This window comes from Bufo bufo, chromosome 6 (assembly GCF_905171765.1).
Source record: "Bufo bufo chromosome 6, aBufBuf1.1, whole genome shotgun sequence".
In the NCBI taxonomy this organism is placed as follows: Eukaryota; Metazoa; Chordata; class Amphibia; order Anura; family Bufonidae; genus Bufo; species Bufo bufo.
Window position 1 is genome coordinate 41,182,166 of NC_053394.1, and position 24,115 is coordinate 41,206,280.

The 24,115-nt window shown below is 45.7% G+C and overlaps 1 protein-coding gene across 2 annotated transcripts in view; it reads left to right on the forward strand.

Annotated features, from left to right (window-relative positions):
- DOCK1 (dedicator of cytokinesis 1) overlaps positions 1-24,115 on the forward strand; it is a 397,349-nt gene that overhangs the window by 350,056 nt on the left and 23,178 nt on the right. Inside the window, exons 41-47 of one of the 2 annotated variants that reach the window (XM_040438894.1) lie at positions 1,756-1,897; positions 4,107-4,188; positions 16,827-16,911; positions 17,671-17,757; positions 17,972-18,148; positions 19,446-19,529; positions 21,522-21,659. In XM_040438894.1, the coding sequence (XP_040294828.1) occupies positions 1,756-1,897; positions 4,107-4,188; positions 16,827-16,911; positions 17,671-17,757; positions 17,972-18,148; positions 19,446-19,529; positions 21,522-21,659 (795 nt within the window). Of the gene's footprint in view, positions 1-1,755; positions 1,898-4,106; positions 4,189-16,826; positions 16,912-17,670; positions 17,758-17,971; positions 18,149-19,445; positions 19,530-21,521; positions 21,660-24,115 lie in introns of those variants that run through there. The other variant, XR_005780006.1, reaches the window with a different exon arrangement.

A 24,115-nucleotide genomic window follows, 5' to 3' on the forward strand; every position in this document is an offset into this window, starting at 1 on the left:
GTAGGTCAGCAAAAGTAGGAATCCATTGCCCGCTGGCAGTCTTATTAAAACTATAATACCCCGTTTTGTTTCTGCTAGCCTTGCCGCTAATATTGAGCTGCAGACATTAAATAAAGGTCACATGGGCGGGCGCGGTAACGTCGTCTGGCTGCTCATATTAGCGCACTTTGATTCCTGGATGGAAGAAAAAAAAGGCTTTCCTGCTTTCTACACACAAAAACCGGCCATTGCAATTAACAGCCAGCGATCTATTCGATGCCGAGAGGGCTTTTCCCAGTCCTGTGGGGAAGAGGCGTCCTGCGGTCTGCGGTGGGCGTCCAGCAGTGCTAGGGGCACCTGAGCATATGCTGCCAATATCTGTGAAACTGGAGAATTTATGCTGGTGCTTAATGTAGAAATAATGTTCCAAGTAGCCGGAGGAACCGTTTAGTAACCTAAGGGAGAGAGAAGAGATGTAAGTCAATAAATCAGTCTATCTTATACTGTAATTTCTCAACTCATTCCTCCACCAGAAATGTATATCTCTGAAAACCACGTACACCGTCACAATATATTTTTTTTTTCTGACCCAATACATCTAAAGTGAAATTAAGTCTTATTCTACATAATTTCCTATAATTTTGTCTCTACAGCTCTTATGCAGACCTATGCGTCTCCATGGTAACGGGCAGCAAACAATGTCTGTGGAGTCTCATGCTTTCTTCCTTTTGTCCATATATACTGTAGGTTTATATGATACAGAGACTGAGTAAAAAAAACAGTAAGTCCTGACAGGACTCCTAGTAGAGACAGTGGGAGTCCTGGTGACTCTGCCCACACAGAGGATGATTGACAGCTGCTCCTGTACCAGTGTGTATACAGAGCAGGCTGTCAGTCACCCTGTGTGGGCAAGGTGATCAGGACTCTCTGTCTCTCCAGGAGTCCTGTCTGGATTTACTTTGCTTCTTAGTCAAGAGTCCTGCTCAAGATCCTATAAACCTATATATCACACAGCTCTGCTGATCTTCCTTTGTCAGATCCTGCTCTCAGATAGGGCAGTGACAGGTTGACTGTAAGCTCCTGGGCCTCAATCTGTAACAGGGCCCCCAGACTTATAATATTGGCCCCATCTTGCAGAGTGCTGTGGCTATCAAAGTCCGGGTTTCTTACCTGTAGGTCCTTAAACAGAAAGCATGTATTTGGGTCTGCAGAACAGTTTTTTTATTATTTTTATTTTACACCATTTTAGGCTACTTTCACACTAGCGTTCGGGGCTCCGCTCGTGAGCTCCGTTTGAAGGGGCTCACGAGCGGCCCCGAACGCATCCGTCTGGCCCTGATGCATTCTCAATGGAGGCAGATCCACTGAGAATGCATCCGCCTGCCAGCGCTCAGCCTCCGCTCCGCTCAGTGAGCGGACACCCGAACGCTGCTTGCAGCGTTCGGGTGTCCGCCTGGCCGTGCGGAGGCGAGCGGATCCGTCCAGACTTACAATGTAAGTCAATGGGGACGGATCCGCTTGAAGATGACACCATATGGCTCAATCTTCAAGCGGATCCGTTCCCCATTGACTTACAATGTAAAGTCTGGACGGATCCGCTCAGACAACTTTCACACTTAGAAAATTTTCTAAGTTTTAATGCAGACGGATCCGTTCTGAACGGATGCGAACGTCTGCATTATCGGAGCGGATCCGTCTGATGAAACATCAGACTGATCCGCTCCGAACGCTAGTGTGAAAGTAGCCTTAAATGTATGTTTCTTCTCTGTTTTTCAGAATAAAGTCTTCATTTACCGTGGTAAGGAATATGAGAGACGTGAAGACTTTGAGACTCGACTTTTAACTCAGTTTCCGAATGCAGAAAAGATGAAGACCACGTCACCACCTGGCGATGACATCAAGAATTCTTCTGGACAGTGTATCCTTAAAGGTTCAGACAGTACAGGATTAGTGTGTGGTCTGTATACAGTATATGGATTCATATCGCTCTTATGATGAGGACAAGACCAGGGCATGTTTCTTCCTTGCCGAGGAGATAATCCAGATATGTTTTCCCATAATAAGATTACCAAGACCTGTTCTTCAGATGAGGTGGAAATTGCAAAGACAGATTTTCCCATAGTCTGAAGAAGACCAGGATTCAATACTCTTATGATATGAAGCAGACCAGGGTTCATGCCTCTTAACATGAGGAGACGACCTGGGTTCATTCCTCCTAAGGACTTGGTGAGGACAAGTTTTAATTTCTCCTAGGATGTGGAGCAGACCACGGTTCATCCCTCTTAAAATGTAGAGATGACCTGGTTTTATTTCTTCTAAGACCTGGCAAGGACAAGGTTCATTTCTCCTAGGATGTGGAAAATACCTGTGTTCATTCCACTTAATGAGTGGAGACGACCTGGGTTCATTCCTCGTAAGACGTGGCGAGGACAAGGGTTCATTGCTCCTAAGGGTACTTTCACACTTGCGTTGTACAGATCCATCTCACAAATGCATTGCAATACCGAATCCATCTCTCCGGTTGTCATCCGGAAAAACGGATCCGGTATTTATCTTTTTCACATGCGCAGACCGCAAAACTGGATTTTTTTTTCCGGAACACTTGGGGCCGGATCCGGCATTAATACATTTCAATGTAAAATAACGCCAGCATTCCAGTATTTTCTCCATCCAAAAACCGTACAGTGACTGAACTGAAGACATCCTGATGCATCCTGAACGGATTGCTCCTCATTCAGAATGCATTAGTATAAAACTGATCAGTTTTTTTTCCGGTATTGAGCCGCTAGGACGGAATTCAATACCGGAAAAGTTTAATGCAAGTTTGAAAGTAGCCTTATGTGAGGCAGGCCATGGTTCATTCCTCTTAAGATATAGAGGGAACTGTTCATTCTAGGATAGGGAGACAATTGTTCCTCATATAATGTGGAATAGATTGAGAGGTTTCTCCCATGATGGAGAGAGGACAGGAACCGTCTCCTCCCATGATAGGAATAGGATCCAACTGCATTCTTCCCATAAAGTGGAGTAGACCGAGTGATTGTCCTCCCCATGACGAGGAGAGTGTTACATAGCATCTTCTTCCCATCATTGGGAAATGGTAACAGGATGTTCCTCCTCTGGTAAGATAGTGACCAGACTGGGCTCCTGCTTCATCAATCTGATGTCTTGGAAAGGTCCAATGCGTTATGTACTGTGATATTTAAAGGAAAACTATACATAGAAAATGCACACAAAAAAAAAACCCAAAACAGCTCTTTCTGATACTCTCCCTATTTTGTCTTTATATTACGATATAACTGAGAAAAATACTGTATTTAAAAAATCTCTGCGTGTCTCAGGAGCGCAACCCCCCTCCTTTCAAAAACGGTTTGTGTCTGTCTGTCTGTAAGACAGCTGTCTGTAGCAGGAGCCTGCCCCTCCGCCCTGTCTGCAGTAGAGCAAAAAGTTATGATACACCCCTTGACTAAGCCACCATCTCCTTTGTAACAGTTCAGCAGAATATTAACCCTTGTGTTCCCTTCGGGATTTCTACAAGACTGCTTGATTCAGCAGAGAATCCCATAAACTGTCAGACAGCGGGGGGCGAACTTATCTCCTGCATTCTCGCATCGCTCATTTCTAGGTTGAGAATTCCTTTACTAATGGTACCGAGCAGAAAATCACCCCTTTCCACTTGATATAATATACAGGAGGATAAAATAATATTATAATGCCAAAATAAATATTGCATCGTTTCAGATAAGACGTTGTCCCGGTCATCCCGCAGGATGACAGAATAGCGAGCTTTTAGCTATATAAATACCTCAGCAAGCGTTTTTATTGCCATGAGTTTTTGGTTGCAGAATGTACGTCCTGCGCTCAGGAGTCTCACTACGGGCATTTTTCAGGTGGAAGAAAGAAAAATAGAAATAAATAAGGCAGAGTTTTTCCTGGAGACCAGAGCGCTGCTCATACCCCAGACCATAGAGGGGAAGATATAATGAACAGTCTTGAGGAGGGTGCGGAGACTCCGCTTCTATAGAATTGCCATTTTATTCAGACTTTTATTCAATTTTTTACTGTATTTAGTTTTGTTTTCTCTTATGGAATTGAATTGGTTTTTATCCTTTAATTTTTACAATCAGACATTCAGTGTTTCACGGTAAAACCATTGCTTGAGCTGCCACCAAAGTTCAAGAATAAACCTGTGTCGGAGCAGATTTTAAGGTAGGTACAGGCCGGGCGTTTTCTGCTACTGCTTAGGGGCTTTCGTTAGTCTAGGCCAGTGATGATTAACCTCCATCACTCCAGCTGTGGTGAAACTACGACTCCCAGCATGCTCCATTCATTTCTATGGAGTTCTGAGAACAGCCAAGCAAGTTTGCAACTTGGGAGTTGTAGTTTTACCACAGCTGGAGGTTAGCCCATCACAGGTATAGGCCATGTAAGTCTGATTAGTTGGGAAGGGTTTCTCTGTGTTGTTCACTATGTTCATACGGAAAATGGAAAATTGATTTCAAATAAAAAGATTTGATCAAAAAAAATCCTGAGGAAACTAGTCAACCTCCTTTAAATGGTTAATAAACGAAATGAAGAAAAGCTCAAATTTGGTTTGTAATATATTTAGATAGAGAGATACGAGACGGGCAGAGAGATGCGAGACAGATATTAGATACTGTAGATGTGAGACAGATTATAAAGGAATTTCCGAGAAATGACGATGCAGACCTGCCCTTCCTGCTTTTAATGAGGGGTCTCTCCGGGTTAAGCTCGTCTTTTGCTCATCTAGTAATCTAGAATTACTTATTTTTGTGATCATACAGTAATCCCCCATAGAGTTAGAAATAGTGGAGCAGATGCAGGAGTATTACGTAAGAGCGCGGCCGCCCTGGCTCCCCCGTGCTGCCCTGCATACCAAGCTCACGCACACACGTAGGAGGATGAAATCTGCGTAGCTCAGTAATCCTGCAGGGCTGAGGACCGCGCCGTCACATACTGTTCCTATTCCTCTCACAGAGAAAGGAAGGGAAAGCAAAGTGTTAACCGGAGACTGGAAACTTAGATCAGTTAATAAACAGGAGAAACGAGCAGAAGTTCCATGACTTTCCGGTCTACCTGTGTATTCTCTGTATATACTCCTCTCATAAAACAGCTCTTATTTTATTATTCCTACTGGATTATATGAGAAGACTCGCTGAAGGACCCGGCTTCGCTCGGGTATATTTAATCTATTTAGTTTAATGTTTGTGTGTTGTTAAAAGATATCAACACTATCCACTATGACAGTGACCTCCACAGTCCCCTGCCCCCTTAACAGTGACCTCCACAGTCCCCTGCCCCCTTAACAGTGACCTCCACAGTCCCCTGCCCCCTTAACAGTGACCTCCACAGTCCCCTGCCCCCTTAACAGTGACCTCCACAGTCCCCTGCCCCCTTAACAGTGACCTCCACAGTCCCCTGCCCCCTTAACAGTGACCTCCACAGTCCCCTGCCCCCTTAACAGTGACCTCCACAGTCCCCTGCCCCCTTAACAGTGACCTCCACAGTCCCCTGCCCCCTTAACACTGACCTCCACAGTCCCCTGCCCCCTTAACACTGACCTCCCCCCCACAGTGCCCCGTCCCTTATAACCCCCTTAAATTTGACCTTTACAGCAGCCTCTCCCCTTTGACAGTGACTTTCACAGCACACCACCCCCTTAACAGTGACCTCCACAGGGGCCCGCCCCCTTAACAGTGGCCTTTACAGCAATCTGCCCCTTAACACTGACCTCCATAGCGGACCATCCCCTTAACTGTGACCTCCACAGCAGCCTGCCCCTAGGGTGGCCAGAGGTCCAGTTTTAGGCCGGACAGTCTTTCCAACTCCCTGCCCTCCGTCTGGCTCAGGGCCTAGCCTAGAGGGACACAATTAAGTCCTTTTGAACAGCTCACTCTAAGACAGGAGCAGGGGCGGACTGACCGGTCGGGCACTTCGGACATGGTCCGAGGGCCCGGCCGGGATGGGGGCCCGCCCCAGAATAACATAACACCGGGCCCCGCTCACTGTAATAGTGAAATCCCCTGCGATCCTCTCCCTCTCTGTACTCACCATCTCAGTAGCAGGCAGTGTAATAGGAGCCGACAGTGGAAGCTAGCCCCCCCCCTCCCCGCCCTCCAACCAGCCAGAGGCAGCCAGCAGTCCAGCACTTACTCACAGCACAGGGGGAGGAGTCGCAGGGACTCAGAGAATCGTCTGAGTTTATTAGTTAAAAGAATCGAATGAGTCACAGACTGTGTCACCGAGTCCCTACCAGGCTTCCTGCTCTACGGTTTCCTGTCTCCTGACAAGTCCGTCCGGGGGGGGGGGGGTATAGTATTGCATGTAGCAAAGCTGTGTGTGTACAGGGTGCTTGCAGCAATGTAGCAGAGCTGTGTGTGTACAGGGTGCTTGCAGCAATGTAGCAGAGCTGTGTGTGTACAGGGTGCTTGCAGCACTGTAGCAGAGCTGTGTGTGTACAGGGTGCTTGCAGCAATGTAGCAGAGCTGTGTGTGTACAGGGTGCTTGCAGCAATGTAGCAGAGCTGTGTGTGTACAGGGTGCTTGCAGCAATGTAGCAGAGCTGTGTGTGTACAGGGTGCTTGCAGCAATGTAGCAGAGCTGTGTGTGTACAGGGTGCTTGCAGCAATGTAGCAGAGCTGTGTGTGTACAGGGTGCTTGCAGCAATGTAGCAGAGCTGTGTGTGTACAGGGTGCTTGCAGCAATGTAGCAGAGCTGTGTGTGTACAGGGTGCTTGCAGCACTGTAGCAGAGCTGTGTGTGTACAGGGTGCTTGCAGCAATGTAGCAGAGCTGTGTGTGTACAGGGTGCTTGCAGCAATGTAGCAGAGCTGTGTGTGTACAGGGTGCTTGCAGCAATGTAGCAGAGCTGTGTGTGTACAGGGTGCTTGCAGCAATGTAGCAGAGCTGTGTGTGTACAGGGTGCTTGCAGCAATGTAGCAGAGCTGTGTGTGTACAGGGTGCTTGCAGCAATGTAGCAGAGCAGGAAGCCTGGCAGGGACTCGGTGACAGGATTATTTTAACTCAAAGAATCAAATGAGTCTCTGACTCATTTGATTCTTTTAACTAATAAACTCTTAGACCATTATCTAAATCCCTGCAATAACTATACAGTGTAATTACATCAGTCTGCTCCACTGCAGCAGAGCTGTGTTTGCCAGGAGCGAGTCCCTCCAGACCTTCGGTTCACTTGAGAGCCGACTCAGCAAGTGAACCGAAGATTCGATGAGCTGAGCATGCGCATTGATCTTCAGTTCACTTGCTTCTGCCGGCTCAGGAAGTGAACCGAAGATCCAATTCATGAAAAAGATCCGAACTTCCCATCTCTAAAACTCAGTAGCAGGCCGGGCGGCAGCGCAACTCACTGACGTCACGCGCCTGCTCCTCCTGCTTCATTCATAAAGTGGGAGGAGCAGGCGCGTGATGTCAGTGAGTTGCGCTGCCGCCCAGTCTGCTACTGAGTTTGTGAGTACAGAGAGGGAGAGGATCGCAGAGGATTTCAAGTTGTTCAATATTAGTATTACAGTGAGCGGGGCCCAGTGTAATAGAATACAGTGACTGCACCGGGCCCTGCTGCCATTACAACACCAGATGCCGGTGTTCCGTTTACTTGACAGTATTATGTCTATATCGTGGGAGATAGTTTTGCATTACGTCTAGCTTGAACTGCTGACTAATATAACATTTTAAATCTTTATTTCATTTCCTTAAAACTATTTTCCACGATATAGACATAATACTGTCAATTAAACGTCACACTGTTATGGGGGATCTGTGGATGACACTGTATATGCTGCTATATATGTGTCATCCACAGATCCCCCCCCACAACAGTGTGTCATCCACAGAGCCCCCCACAACAGTGTGTCATCCACAGAGCCCCCCCCCCCCCACAACAGTGTGTCATCCACAGAGCCCCCCCACAACAGTGTGTCATCCACAGAGCCCCCATAACAGTGTGTCATCCACATATTCCCCATAATAGTGCGTCATCCACAGAGCCCCCATAACAGTGTGTCATCCACAGAGCCCCCATAACAGTGTGTCATCCACAGAGCCCCCATAACAGTGTGTCATCCACAGAGCCCCCATAACAGTGTGTCATCCACAGAGCCCCCATAACAGTGTGTCATCCACAGAGCCCCCATAACAGTGTGTCATCCACAGAGCCCCCATAACAGTGTGTCATCCACAGAGCCCCCATAACAGTGTGTCATCCACAGAGCCCCCATAACAGTGTGTCATCCACAGAGCCCCCATAACAGTGTGTCATCCACAGAGCCCCCATAACAGTGTGTCATCCACAGAGCCCCCATAACAGTGTGTCATCCACAGAGCCCCCATAACAGTGTGTCATCCACAGAGCCCCCATAACAGTGTGTCATCCACAGAGCCCCCATAACAGTGTGTCATCCACAGAGCCCCCATAACAGTGTGTCATCCACAGAGCCCCCATAACAGTGTGTCATCCACAGAGCCCCCATAACAGTGTGTCATCCACAGAGCCCCCATAACAGTGTGTCATCCACAGAGCCCCCATAACAGTGTGTCATCCACAGAGCCCCCATAACAGTGTGTCATCCACAGAGCCCCCATAACAGTGTGTCATCCACAGAGCCCCCATAACAGTGTGTCATCCACAGAGCCCCCATAACAGTGTGTCATCCACAGAGCCCCCATAACAGTGTGTCATCCACAGAGCCCCCATAACAGTGTGTCATCCACAGAGCCCCCATAACAGTGCCATCCACAGATCCCCCCACAACAGTGCCATCCACAGATCCCCCATAACACCTTTTGGTTCAAAATATTTTTTTATTTGGCTATTCCCCACCCCTCTTGTAATTGTTCCGCTACTTGTGGGCTGCGCGGGAATGAGTTGAGTCACTTCAGTGGCCAATCCCGTCCTGCAGAGCGTGATCCCGCAAAACCCGCTGCTGCAGGTCACGGGTCTCGCGGGATCACGCGCCTCAGGATAGGATTGCGCACCGAAGTGACTGAACTCATGCCCATGTAGCCCGCAAGTAGCGGATCAGTGGAACAAGTACAAGGTGGGTGGGGGGATGATCTGTGGGGTTGCCCAGATGGCTAGGCCCTTCACAGTAGTTATTAACCCCTTTCAGCAGTCCCCCATTCACTGAAGGGGGGACTGCTGAAAGGGATTAATAACTACTGTGAAGGGCCTCCCCCCCCTTTCACAGTAGTTATGCCCAGATATGTGCCCCCTTAACAGTAGTTATGCCCAGATATGTGCCCCCTTAACAGTAGTTATGCCCAGATATGTGCCCCCTTCACAGTAGTTATGCCCAGATATGTGCCCCCTTCACAGTAGTTATGCCCACACTGCTTCTAACAGAGGCTCACTAATGGACAGAGGCTCACTCATGCAGGGTGTGAGGACGTCCAGCGTCAGATACCAGACCAAAGGTCTGTTTTACTCCAGGAAGCCCTCAGGTGGCTGCCAGCGACTAGAGGCCGACTTATTGCTCTAGTGGCAGCCACCTGAGGACTTGTGTAGGGTGTGGCTGGAGGCGGGGCAAGGGTGGGGCTTGAAGCAGAACATGGGTGGGGCCTGTAAGGGGGCCCTTGATTTATTTTGCCCGGGGGCCCTGAGGGTTCTCAGTCCGCCCCTGGACAGGAGCACTGTGCTGTCTGAGTGTGAGCTGCAGGAATAGTCACCCTCCCTCCCACCTCTGCAGCTGACAGAAGTTGATTTTTAACTTAATTTTTTTCAATCCCTGTCGGCTAAGGAGTCGCAGGGGCGTGGCCTAACGGGGCCTGGGGGGGGTTTAAGTTTGTCTTTTAAGGGTGGACACATTGTGGCAGGGGGCGTGCCTGGGCTCCTTCCTGCAAGAGTGACGCCCCTCTGGGCACCTTGCTGGCTCATTTGCATACCAAGCAAACAGATTTTCAGAGAAACATCTATTGCTGGAACAAAGGCTCATCTGGAATTAAGGTACTAAGTGCTATTAGGCCATGGCTTTACTTCAATAGCGATTATCCTGGTGACAGATTTCCTTTAACCCCTTAAGGACTCGGCCCTATTTCACCTTCTGGACTTGGCCATTTTTTGCAAATCTGACCTGGCCATTTTTTGCAAATCTGACCAGTGTCACTTTAAGTGGTGATAACTTTAAAGCGCTTCGACTTATCCAGGCCATTCTGAGATAGTTTTTTCGTCACATATTGTACTTCATGACACTGGAAAAAATAAAGTAAAAAAAATTCATTTTTATTTATAAAAAAATACCAAATTTACCAAAAATTTGTAAAAAATTGCAAATTTCCAAGTTTAAATTTCTCTACTTCTATAATACATAGTAATACCTCCAAAAATAGTTATTACTTTACATTCCCCATATGTGTACTTCATGTTTGGATCATTTTGGGAAGGATATTTTATTTTTTGGGGATGTTACAAGGTTTAGAAGCAAATCTTGAAATTTTTTACGAAATTTTCAAAAACCCAATTTTTAGGGACCAGTTCAGGTCTGAAGTCCATTTGTGAGGCTTAAATAATAGAAACCACCCAAAAATGACCCCATTCTATAAACTACACCCCTCAAGGTATTCAAAACTAATTTTCCAAACTTTGTTAACCCTTTAGGTGTTCCACAAGAATTAATGGAAATTAGAGATACAATTTCAAAATTTCACTTTTTTGGCAGATTTTCCATTTTAATAATTTTTTTCCAGTTACAAAGCAAGGGGTTAGCAGCCAAACTAAACTCAATATTTATGGCCCTGATTCTGTAGTTTACAGAAACACCCCATATGTGGTCCTAAACTGCTGTACCGGCACACGGCAGGGCGCCGAATGAAAGGAATGCCATACGGTTTTTGGAAGGCAGGTTTTGCTGGAATGTTTTTTTTTACACCATATCCCATTTGAAGCCCCCCTGAGTTTAGGGTACATATGATTTTTGGTTGCTCTATATTACACTTTTTGTGAGGCAAGGTAACAAGAAATAGCTGTTTTGGCACCGTTTTTATTTTTTGTTATTTACAACATTCATCCGACAGGTTAGATCATGTGATATTTTTATAGACCAGGTTGTCACAGACGCTGCGATACCTAATATGTATACTTTTTATTTATTTATGTAAGTTTTACACAATGCTTTCATTTTTGAAGCAAAAAAATAATGTTTTAGTGCTTCCATAGTCTGAGAGCCATAATTTTTTTAGTTTTTGGGCGATTACCTTGGGTAGGGTATGGTTTTTGCAGGATGAGATGACTGTTTTATTGGCACTATTTTGTGGTGCGTGTGACTTTTTGATCGCTTGCTATTACACTTTTTGTGATGTAAGGTGACAAAAAAAAGGCTTTTTTCACACCGTTTCTTTTTTTTTTTTTTTTTTACGGTATTCACCTGAGGGGTTAGGTCATGTGATAATTTTATAGAGCAAGTTATTATAGACGCTGCGATACCTAATATGTATACTTTCTTTTTATTTATGTAAGTTTTACACAATGATTTCATTTTTGAAGCAAAAAAAAATCAAGTTTTAGTGTTTCCATATTCTGAGAGCCATAATTTTTTCAGTTTTTGGGCGATTATCTTAGGTAGGGTCTCATTTTTTGTGGGATGAGATGACTGTTTGATTGGCACTATTTTGGGGGGCATATGACTTTTTGATCGCTTGCTATTACTCTTTTTGTGATGTAAGGTGACAAAAAATTGTTTATTTAGCACAGTTTTTATTTTTTACGGTTTTCATCTCAGGGGTTAGGTCATGTGATATTTTTATAGAGCCGGTCGATACAGACGCGGCGATACCAAATATATATACTTTTTTTTATTTATGTAAGTTTTACACAATAACAGCTTTTTTAAAACCAAAAAAATGATGTTTTAGTGTCTCCATATTCTGAGCCATAGTTTTTTTATTTTTTGGGCGATTGTCTCAGGTAGGGGCTCATTTTTTGCGGGATGAGGTGACGGTTAGATTGGTACTATTTTGGTGGGCAAACGCCTTTTTGATCGCTTGCTGTTGTACTTTTTGTGATGTAAGGTGACAAAAAAAATTGTTTATTTAGCACAGTTTTTATTTTTTACGGTGTTCATCTGAGGGGTTAGGTCATGTGATATGGTTATAGAGCCGGTCGATACAGACAGGGCGATACCTAATATGTATACGTTTCCCCCCCCCCCTATTTTTTACCAATTTTTTTTAACTTTATTTGGGGAAAATTACGTTTTTGTTTATTTTTACTTGAAACTTTTAATTTTTGGGGGTGGAAACTTTATTTTTTCAACTTTTTTTTTCTTCACTTTATTTTTTGTCCCACTTTGGGACTTCAACTTTTGGGGGTCTAATCCTTTACAATGCATTCCAATACTTCTTTATTGGAATGCATTGGCTGTATGAGTAATACGGTGAGTATTACCCATACAGCTTCCGGCCTGTGAGATCCAGGGGGCTGGATCTCACAGGCTCGTCACCGGAAGGCAGCGCGCGCCTTCCATGCCATCGGGTCCCCCCTACAGCCGCCGCATGGGGACCCGATGGCACCGCTGCTGCCGCACCAGGTAAAAGCCGCAAACCGCAGGACCCCCACACCCCCCCGGCGTTGTGACAGGATGCCCGCTGAATGATTTCAGCGGACATCCTGTTCCGAATAGCCCCCGCCGCACCGCTTTAAAGTTAGGACCTACCGGTACGCCCTGAGTCCTTAAGGACTCGGGAAACAGGGCGTACCGGTAGTACCTAAGGGGTTAAAGCTCTCCTACAGCAGTGAAAATAAATGTCTGGGTTGTTATGGAAACCTGGACTAAAACTGTGTATGTGGAGACTGGAGGACCTGCAAGCTTCTATTGGCTGATAAGGGTCATGTGACCAAGCTTCTATTGGCTAATGCATTTTTTGGGAATATCTCAGGAACGTTACGTTCTAGAGAGCTGGGAACTGTTCTAAAACCTTCCCGGACACCTGATGTACCTGTGTGCCAAATTTCGTGATTGTAAATGCGACAGTGCGGCTTCCTTTAGCAGACATACATACATACACACACATACACTCAGCTTTATATATTAGATTGATCTGTGTCTATCAAAGAGAAACTAAAGGAACATGCCAGGAAAAACTGTGTTATGCTTTTAAATGCACCATAAATCAACATCTTATAACTTAACGCATCAATTATTTCCTGGAGCGTTCCTTTAAGACAGGGGTGGGGAACCTCCGGCCCGAGGGCCGTATGCGGCCTACGGTATCATTTCATGTGGCCCCCGGCCCCCTGCCAGAACATAATGTGAAAATGCTTATGACCCCTTCCATTATGGAAGCGGTCATTAGCATACGGGAGGCACAGGAAGGTGAGAACAGCACTGCACTGGCTGTCCTCACCTTCCCTGGTCTTCTTTCAGCCCCACACTGTGTCCTGACACATCCAGCGTCAGGACGCAGTGCACGTAGACGTGCACTATGACCTGACGCTGTGCGGTGTGAGGTGACAATATAGTGCGGCAGGAAGAAGAACAGGGAGGGTAAGTGAATCTGCCAAGAGGCAGCGCCGTACGGAGCTGGAGAGGTAAGTTTATTTGTTTATCTTAAATACAGTATCTGATCTGATGTCTGATTGGGGCTGATCTGAGGCTAAAGGAGGGTGGGGAGGGTCTGATGGGGGTCTGATCTGAGGCTTGGGAGGGTCTGATCTGAGGCTGGGGGTGTCTGATCTGAGGCTGGGGTTTGATAGGGGTCTGATCTGAGACTAGGGGGGCTGATGGGGGCTGATCTGAGGCTGGGGAGGATCTGATGGGGGCTGATCTGAGGCTAGGGAGGGTATTATGAAGGTCTGATCTGAGGCTGGGGGGTCTTATAGGGGCTGATCTGACCCTGGGGGGTCTGATGGGGGCTGATCTGAGGCTGGGCGTCTGATCCGGGTCTGGTCTGAGGCTGGGGGTCTGATGGGAGTCTGATCTGAAGCTAGGAAGGGTCTGATCTGAGGCTTAGAGGTCTGATGGGAGTCTGATCTGAGGCTGATGTAGGCCTGGGGGGTCTGATAGGAGGCTGATTTCAGGCTGATGGAGGTGGGGGCAGATATTTTGCTGAGAAAGGGACAAAGGCAGGGACAGTTGCGAAGAAAGAGGCAGGGAGAGTGAAAGCTGGGTGAACCCCTCTCTGGACCCCCTGGGTTTAGCTTCCTGCCATTAATGTCAAATAAGTAACATTCTGAACTTAAAAATTAGACTGCTATGTGTGGTCAATATGGCGCCTGTATTGTATGTAATATACTGTATATATATAGTGCAGGCGCTATTTTGTGCTGCAAAAATACAGCCCTCTAGATTATTTTAATTGAAGTGCAATTTCTGTAACTTATCCCTAAGTCAATTATATGTTTGACCAAATACAGCAGTAAAAATTTTTTATTGAGAATTTTGTATGGCCCCCGAATGATGTTACAAATATCCAAATGGCCCTTGGCAGCAAAATGGTTCCCCACCGCTGCTTTAAGAGAACCTGTTCCTGACGTGTCTGTTTTAGTAGATTTCTGTATTTCCCTTGAAATACCAATATCTGCATCAAGATTCCGTTCCTCTGTTTTTCCTCTGAGAAATGTATGAAATTAATTGATAACTGAGTTTTACCATTCCCATTGTCAAATGGTTTTGTCCCTACACTGTATGATACTGTCAGCACGGATTGGATATTTCCAGACTGTGCAAAGTCAACGGGAAATGCCCAGTTGTCAATATTTTTTTTGTACGTTTCCGTTAATATTAGCAGAGTACCAGGGCAACACCAAGTACTACTAAAACAGGAGAACAGTCAGGTCATCATTGACGATGAATTCCCACCTTAAACATTTATGGCAAAAACATTTAGCCTATCCCATTACTACAGTCAAGACAGCGGCAAACCCACAAATGCTTCATGCAGAATATAAACGTCAATCAATAATCCTACCTGCTTAAAAGTCACCGGGAAGACCCCGACTGGAGGCCCCACTCTAGGTTTTCTTCTCTGAGCGCTCAGAGATTATTGAATTATCTATAGATAAGGGAGGTTTCTGCAGCAGCCTCACGACGCACATGGCTGCCCGAGGCTAAGTGATAGCCCCTTAGATGTGTGTCCGCCGGGAATCCACATAAAGCCTTGTTTTCTTCACCAATCATTAGAAAGTGCTGAGCGTAAAGACAGAATTAAAACTCTACCAAATTATTAATTTTGCACATCCTGTACGTTCCGCCATGTTTGCGGGGCAAGGTACAGTATGTTATGACACAGTTCAAATTGTCAAATTCACAAAAGCACAGAAAACAATATTCTAATTGTAGTATTGTAGCAGAATGGCTTCATGAGAGTGATAGAAGCGTTCAGCAGTCAGGTGGTGTACGTGCGTGTATAAATGCATGGCATTCCTTTTAATCTGGCATTTTATGATATGGAAAGCCAGATTACACACGCCATAAAAACTCTAAATTTATGGCACTTATAAATTGGATTAGTTTCACTCCAAAAATGCGCCAAAATTTGGGAGTCTTTTTGGTGCACGGTGCCGCATTTAGGCCACACTCCCGGGACACTCAAGGATCAGTGCAGATTATGATGCAGAAATGCTGCAGATTATCACTGTGGATTTCACCCACTGCAGTGCAGTCCGTCACAATTCAGACGCTAACATTTTGCTGCATCTAAAGAAAAATAACTCTGATTTAAAAAAATAAAAATAACATTCCAATCATCCAGAATAAATTGATGATCCGGCATAGAAAAAATCCCTGCATGAAACGCTCGAAAATAAAGTAGTAATACGAATTTCCAGCTGCTCACATTTCGACACTTCCCAGTTCCCCTCACGGACATGTGACTGCTGCAACCAATGACTGGCCTCAGTGGTGTTGACAGGTTACTGCTGCAGCGATCACATGTTCATATCAGGGAGAGCGAAACGAATGGGAAGCAGCAGAGAATTTATAAGGTGCTACTCTTCTATTATTTTCTAGCATTCTAAGAAGCTTTTAAAATATGTGGCGGCCAAAAAGTTTAAGGCTACTTTCACACTAGCGTTTTTGCTGGATCCGGCAGGGTCCAGCAAAAACTCTTCCGTTACTGGTAATACAACCATCTGCATCTGTTATGAACGGATCCGGTTGTATTATCTTTAACATTGCCAAGACAGATCCGTTGAAAGTCAATGGAGGACAGATCAGTTTTCTGTTGTGTCAGAGAAAATGGATAGGTCCCCATTGACTTGCATTGGGGGTCATGCCAGATCCGTCTTGCTCCGCATCCCAGGACGGAAAGCAAAATACAACATGCTGCGGTTTGCTCTCCGGTCTGGGAACGCAACGGAACGAAATGCATTTTGGAGCCTTCTGTTCTGTTCAGTTCAGTTTTGTCCCTTTTGACAATGAATGGGGACAAAACTGAAGCTTTTTTTTCCCCTGTGACGGATCTCAATACCTGAAAACGTAAACGCTAGTGTGAAAGTACCCTAATTTAGGACAAATCTATAAATCAGGACTGATGATTAGAGGGTGTAGAGGATTGAGCGGAGTGGAGGGTCATTAGATGTACAGGGAAACAGAAGAACAACCGTCACAGAGGATTAGAATCGGGGGCAAAATCAGGGCTCCTCCTCCAAACTTACAGAATAAGACATTATACTTATAAGGAAGGCTCAACCAAGGTGTCAGCAGGTGATCACAAGGCCTATTCAGAAGCTTGCTATACGACGCCCTATCATTTCTGTATTCACCTGTAATAGGGCGTCAAAAATACATACATAATCTAATCCTCACCGGTATGGATGACTTGTACTTGACCTTGTACTGTGTGATTTTGTATTCTTTGAGATGTGCAAATATGTTCTCCTGCAGTTTCTACAGAATTAATGAGGTCGTTCGGTTCCAGTACTCGCGGCCAATCAGAAAGGGGGAAAAAGATCCTGAAAATGAATTTGCTGTAAGTACATGAGGATTTTGCTACTACAAATTCTCCAAAGACGTTTGTGATCAAGAAATGTAATTATTATACACTCTGCTTGGTGTGAAAAGAAGGCAGCTGCCAGGGATCAATAGATCGTAATCGTAGTGAGAGCAGCTTGTGTGCCGTATATACTGTCACTTCCATTGCTGCTTTACAGATAGGGAGCTTACTGTTATTTTAGGCGGTCGCAACGAGTTCTGTGAATTCTGCTTTCGTTCTACAAAAGGAAAGAAGTCCTTGTCATAAAGTGATGTAAGGAGCTGTTTTATGGCAGCCTATGCCCCATCTGGCACACTCCTTTTCAGAATGTGGCAGTAGTGTCGGGCTGGCCCTCCAAAGTACCAGAGGATCCAACCGTTGGCCCAAGCTCTGACAATAATGGACCCATAGTAAAACAGGGCCCATGACGTCTTATATACACAGAATCATTTCCTCTGGTGGGCCCAAGAGGCTTCAGTCCGGCACTGTGTGGCAGAGTAGGAGGCTTGAATTATTGCTGCACTTTACTTCCTCCCTGCTGATGTCAGCTGCTTGTGGTTGAGGGAGAGACAGATATAATGTTAGCTGGCAGGCTTGTAGAGACCGTGACCAGGCTGCAGCTCCACTGTGTAACCGTTTCCTGTTAGATGCTTCAGGTATTATAGGGAATTCCAGTCCTTCTTATTCTTGCATCATAACGACGACCTCCCCGTATTGTGTGCTCTGATCTATTGTCTGTATTGTCTCTTGTTCTAGAATATGTGGATTGAGAGAACCACCTATGCAACAGCCTACAAGCTTCCTGGGATCCTGAGATGGTTTGAAGTGAAATCTGTGAATACGGTAAGACATTGCGCCACGTGGCAGTTTTTAGCTCTGCTACATATTTAGTTACAAAAAAAAATCTCAGTTTCTGGGTCTAAAATAGCAATACTGTGCATCAGGCTTTTTATTGCTCTGTCACTGAGGTATTCTCATATGAGATATGGAAATGATACTCATTATATAGTAGATTGTCTCTCTCATGTCCTATATGTGTCTTCTATACTGTACACAGGTGGAAATAAGCCCATTGGAGAATGCCATTGAGACCATGCAGTTAACCAATGAAAAAATCAATAACATGGTGCAGCAGCACATGAACGATCCCAATCTGCCCATAAATCCTCTGTCCTTACTACTCAATGGGATTGTGGACCCTGCAGTAATGGGAGGATTTGCAAATTATGAAAAGGTAAGATGACAAACAAAAATGTAGTCTGCTCTCTCCACTAGTGGATGATAGACATGCATGACCATCTCTGTGCATTGCAGAGGTCAGAGCCCTACTGGTCAGATACTCGCCCCCTGTCCTGTATATGGGAGGTGACAACTTCTTGTGGTAGGACAAAGCCTTTATTGTGATGATGTAATCTTGGCTTCATTTCGCCACCACTAGGGGTCTGTATTCAGCACCTTTTTAAAGGGTGTTTTTGACCTTTTAATATTGATATCCTATGTTCAGAATAGGCTGTCAGTATCTGATTAGTGAGATCCAACACCACGCACGCACGCCAAGCCAGCACTGGATATCACTGCCGGAACTACACCTCCCTCCATTGTGTGTCGTGGATGAGAGTTGCTTACTGCAGCTCTGCTCCCATTCACTTCAATGGCAGCAGCAACCAGCAAAGTCCACTACATAGAAATTTCCAGCACTAAAGCTGCTGCAGAATAGCCAATTTCTGGTTTCTGATCACATATTCCTATCAACAATAAAGGACCAGCAAACCCCTTTAAGATCAATACGCCACATACAGTACAGCTGTATACAGATCACTCCCTGGTGGTGATAGCAGGTATATGAGATTTTGAGGCAGAAAACCGGCACTCTGGCCTTAAGAATCCTATATGCTTATTGTTTTTAGAAGGTAATTACAACGGCAGGTTCACATTTTATTTTATTTTTTTTAAGGAAGTTTTCCATTAGCTACTCCTGTAACATTAAAGGGGCATTCCGTTTAGATTGCGTTATCCCCTATCCACAGGATAGTGGATAACTATTAGATCGCTGGGACCCCCACCAATCACGAGAACGGGGGCCCTGTAATGAATGAAAGGAATGGCCGGTCAGGCATGCGTTCGGCCGCTCCATTCATTTCTATGGGAATTCGGCAGATAGCCTGTACTCTGCTATCAGGCCATCTCCGGAACTCCTATAGAATTAATGGAACACACACACACACATGCCCGACCGGCTGCTCCGTTCATTGGAAAGGGGGGGGCAGTGCCCCCCATTCTCGGGATTGGTAAGACCCCCACCAATCTAATAGTTATCCCCTATCGGTTTGGGAACCGATGGAAGGAAGTAGGACTGCCGGATTAGATTATACAGGGTTGGTTTGTGGTCATGGAGATGCATAGGTCTGCACAGTGATGGAGACCCAAAGACGACCGGAAATTTCTATTGGGACAATTAAAAAAAATAATAATAATTGGCCATGAAGGTGGAAATAGCGAATCACATGAATGATTGTGTTTATCCTCCCTAGGCGTTTTTCACTGAGAAATACATGCAGGAGCACCCAGAGGACCTGGATAATATTGAAAAAGTCAAGGACCTGATTGCATGGCAGGTAAATCTCCCCGTAATTACCCGGCGCAGCGGCAGGCACCCAGGAGACAGCTCGCCCTCTGTACTGACAGCACGTGCGTAGCTGCATGATCAGCATGGCATAGACCTTTCTGTGGCATTTATCAACTGTACAGTAGCAAATCTGACATTGTCATTTGGTAATTTCACATGCGATGTGCATCGTTAACCCTTAGGCTCTTCGTCCCCAAAGGGAAAAGGAGCCACAATGTCTCTCACAAGTTTGGGCGTCATTTGGATAGAATCCGTTCATCGCGGCAAGTGAAATATATATACTGACATCTTGCATATTAATGAGGTCACTAGTCCATTATGCAAAACAGATCCTCATTTGTGTTATGGACAAACAGACCGTGGATAGAAAGGGTTGATCCACATTCAGGCAGATTTAGAGGCGGGGGGGGGGCGGCATGAATGTAGAAGCTGGAGTAAGAAGTGAGACATGTTCCAAACCCAACGTACTGCAAATGTCTGGAAATCATTCGAGGGAGGCGACTAGAGGTAATTGCCTCTCCTGTGCTCCACATGTACAGAGATGTACGCCACATTTTGGGTGCTTTCATGCTGCGTTTTGCAGCATCTGTTGGCGGTATACAGATGAAACTCGAAAAAATAGAATATCTCGCAAAGTTCATTTATTTCAGTAATGCAACTTAAAAGGTGAAACTAACACATGAGAGACTCATTACATGCAAAGCGAGATATTTCAAGCCTTTATTTGCTATAATTTGGATGATTATGGCTTACAGCTTATGAAACCCCAAAGTAACAATTTTGAGGTCCCCTTTGCTCAGGGGGTATGGATTAATTAGCTGACTAGAGTGTGATACTCTGAGCCTAGAATATTGAACCTTTTCACAATATTCTGATTTTAAGCTGCATTAATGCAATTCCTTTTAATTTGCATTACTGAAATAAATGGACTTTTGCACGATATTCAAATTTTCGAGTTTCACCTTTACATTAGAAACATTTCCCAACGTATACCTCTGTCAGATGCCTCAGTATAGGCCAGGGATGGCCAACCTGCGGCCCTCCAGCTTTTGCAAAGCTACAACTCCCAGCATGCCCAGACTGCCTGCTGCTATAAGCCTACAGCAGGGCATGGTGGGAGTTGTAGTTTTACAACAGCTGGAAAGCCGCAGGCAGGTTGGCCATCCCTGGTATAGGCATATAATAGCATCCATCACCCATAGGCTCCCAAAAACACAATAGTATGCATTCTGGTACGGTAAGGAATTGCACCGCAGATTACATACTCCATACAGCAGCCGTCATATAATAGCCAGACAGAGGCCAAAGGGGGACACTCAGGTGAATGGGGGCCTATAGATATGTTTGGCGTAAGCCCTGGCGGCTTTCCTGGCAGACACTGCAAAACACAGTGCAAGATCAAATGTATCTTCCGGAGATGACAACGTGCTTGTCTGATCTACATGTAATACTCAATGCATTATACAGACCGGTAACGAGGGAGCGACCAATCAAGACTGCAATTATTTGCTATGGAATTATTGTGCAATTTTCTGATTGTCCTTTCCTGTTTCTAAAAGCCTGTAATCCTTTTAAGAAGTTACTGAGATTTTAGTGCGTTTTTCTCTTGGAATCCGTAAATAATATGTATCCATGGAGACGGGGGGAAAAAAAAGTCTCATTATTACTTATTAATTTTCATGGTACAGACTTCCCGCCCCCGCTCCTTAGACACAGAGTACCTGATGACCCACAGTCGGGAGTCCAGATCTGCCATTAATATGATGAGAAGCAGCTATTATACTTTCAGGCGCCGCTGATCTCCAAAGAAACAATAGGATCGCACAGAAAATAAAGCCATCCTATTGGGAGGCAGCCCTTCACCTCGCCAGGTCCAATAAACCTAAAATATCCAAGAAATATCTATGGTGACCTCTATTGTCTATTGGGTTGTCTGTGTGCATCGTTCTGCTTTAATATAGTTTTCTGTCATCCATTTTAGGTTCCGTTTTTAGCGGAGGGAATACGCATCCATGGTGAAAAAGTCACCGAAGCATTGAGGCCTTTCCACGAGAGAATGGAGGCTTGTTTCAAGCAGTTGAAAGAGAAAATTGAGAAACAGTATGGCGTCAGGACCCTGGTGGGTATACGGCTTTGTGGCCTGGATTGCTATTATTTTATACCCAGCATTGTAAGGCGAGTTCATCATATACCGCCTGTTCGGATACTTCTGTGCACCACCAGACCCCTTTGACTATAATGGGATTCGGCTGGTTTCCGTTATGGCCGTCAGGTTTTGGCCAGATAAATACTGGTGCACGCACCAGTTTATCTCCTGCCGGATCCCAATATCGTCAATGGGGTCCGGAGGTGCATGGCAGTGTCCATCCCGGCCGTATATGGCGAACTCCGGCAGGCTTTTCCTTTGCTGCATACTTTTACCACGGGCATGAAAGTAGCCTAAGAGATATTTTCTGCTTTAATCTGAATGATGGATGTAGCAGAGCTGTCTCATTTAAAGGGGTTTTCAGAAGAGAACAGCCCTGTCTCTGATGGAGTGCTTCACTGGGTGTCTGACTACTAGAACTCGTCTGATCCGCGTGAAAGCTGCTGGTGGGGACACTATTTACCGTAACTCATTTTATTGGGTTCCCATGTAAAACACATAGGTACATCTCCCAGGACCACTCCCCGGTGGCCCAAGTGATGAGCATCTGGGCGAGGGAAAGATGGCGCGTCTGTCAGTAATGGATATTTTGGCAGGAGTTATCGATGCTTTAACAGCACTTTTATGTTGTTGAAAAGTCGCAAATTATGTCCTTCTCGACGCTTTTCTAAAGTAGCAAGGGAGGGAGTGGAGCCTCCATGGCGCACTGGATTTATTGTAATTTACGCCAGAAATTATAGCCCCTAGCTGCCGCAGATTTGAGTTTCTGGAGCACTGAGGGCCGGAAATGCACCTCATTTATTAAGAGACACTCTTGGTCTTCATACAGTAAGTGGAGTGAGCCTGTCAATGAGTGGCAGCACTGCATTTCGCACGGCCAGCAGTTTAGAGCTACAACTGCACCAAGAAGAGACATGTCCCTTCTAGGTGCGGTGTTTGGAAGAACGTCACTAGAAGCCACGGTCAGGGCCGTCTTTAATATTGATTGGACCCTGGGCAAGAATTTACTTGGGCCCCCTGGATCCCGCCTTCCCACACCTTAAAAAAAAGAAAAATAAAATCTTATACTCACCTGTTTCCTTTCACTGGCGCTCACTAGCTGCTGGTACGGCGAGGGATGGTGCAACGCAGACGAGCACACCTCACCGCGTCCTGGCACAGGTGGGCGTGATGACATCATCACGCCTGCCTGCGCTGGGATTTCACTACCAAATAGACCTCAGGCCTGTAGTCTATGACAAGTCTTGTCGCCATCTGCAAATTTTAAGGCACATTGGCGACCATTTTGCTCGCCATCTGGAGCGCTGTATTGCATCAGTGACATGAACACTCTCCACATATAATGTTATATTACATCAGTGACATCACCGCTCTCCACATATATGTGATGAGCGGTGATGTCACTGATGTAATATATTACTTACCGGTATATGTGGACAGCAGTGATGTCACTGATGTAATATATTACTTATGTGTGGAGAGTGGTGATGTCACTGATGTAATATATCACTTATAAGTAATATATTACATCAGTGACATCACCGCTGTCCATATATAGGGGATATATTACATCTGTGACATCACCGCTCTCCACATATAAGAGGCATATTACATCAGTGACGTCATCCCTTGGCGCTGGGGTACGCAGCCAGGGCCGGCCTTAGGTGTTCAGGCGCCCTGTGCGAGCTAACCTTGTGGTAGTGTTACCTGCAGTCCTATGTAAAACCACAGATAACACTAGTGCTAAATAATGTAGTAGTGTTACCTGCAGTCCTATGTAAAACCACAGATAACACTAGTGCAGATCATGTGGTAGTGTTACCTGCAGTCCTATGTAAAACCACAGATAACACTAGTGTAGATCATGTGGAAGTGTTACCTTCGTTCTTTGTGTGCCTCCCTGTGTCTATCGCACGGACTCCATGCTGGCGCTGCCTCCTCTTCCATCTTCTTCCTCTTGTCCCGCACAGAACGTTCTGAAGCAGCTGCGTCAAGACATAGGAACACTGTGGGCATGGTGATACACACAGGGAGAGACACACACACACACACAGGGACGGACACACACACACACAAAGGGACAGACACACACTCAAAGGGACAGACACACACTCAAAGGGACAGACACACACACACACAAAGGGACAGACACACACACAGGGACGGACACACACACACACACAAGGACGGACACACACACACAGGGACGGACACACACACTGGCACACTCAACATCAGCAGCAAGGAGTTAAAGTCCAACCCTTAATGCCCCCAAGATCCCTGGGGGGGGGGGGGGGGGGGGGGTTGATGTAGTAGCAGGAAAGCACACACTGTCCCCCTGTCCTATATGAGCCCCCCCCCCCTGTCCTATATGAGCCCCCCCCCCCTGTCCTATATGAGCCCCCCCCCCCCTGTCCTATATGAGCCCC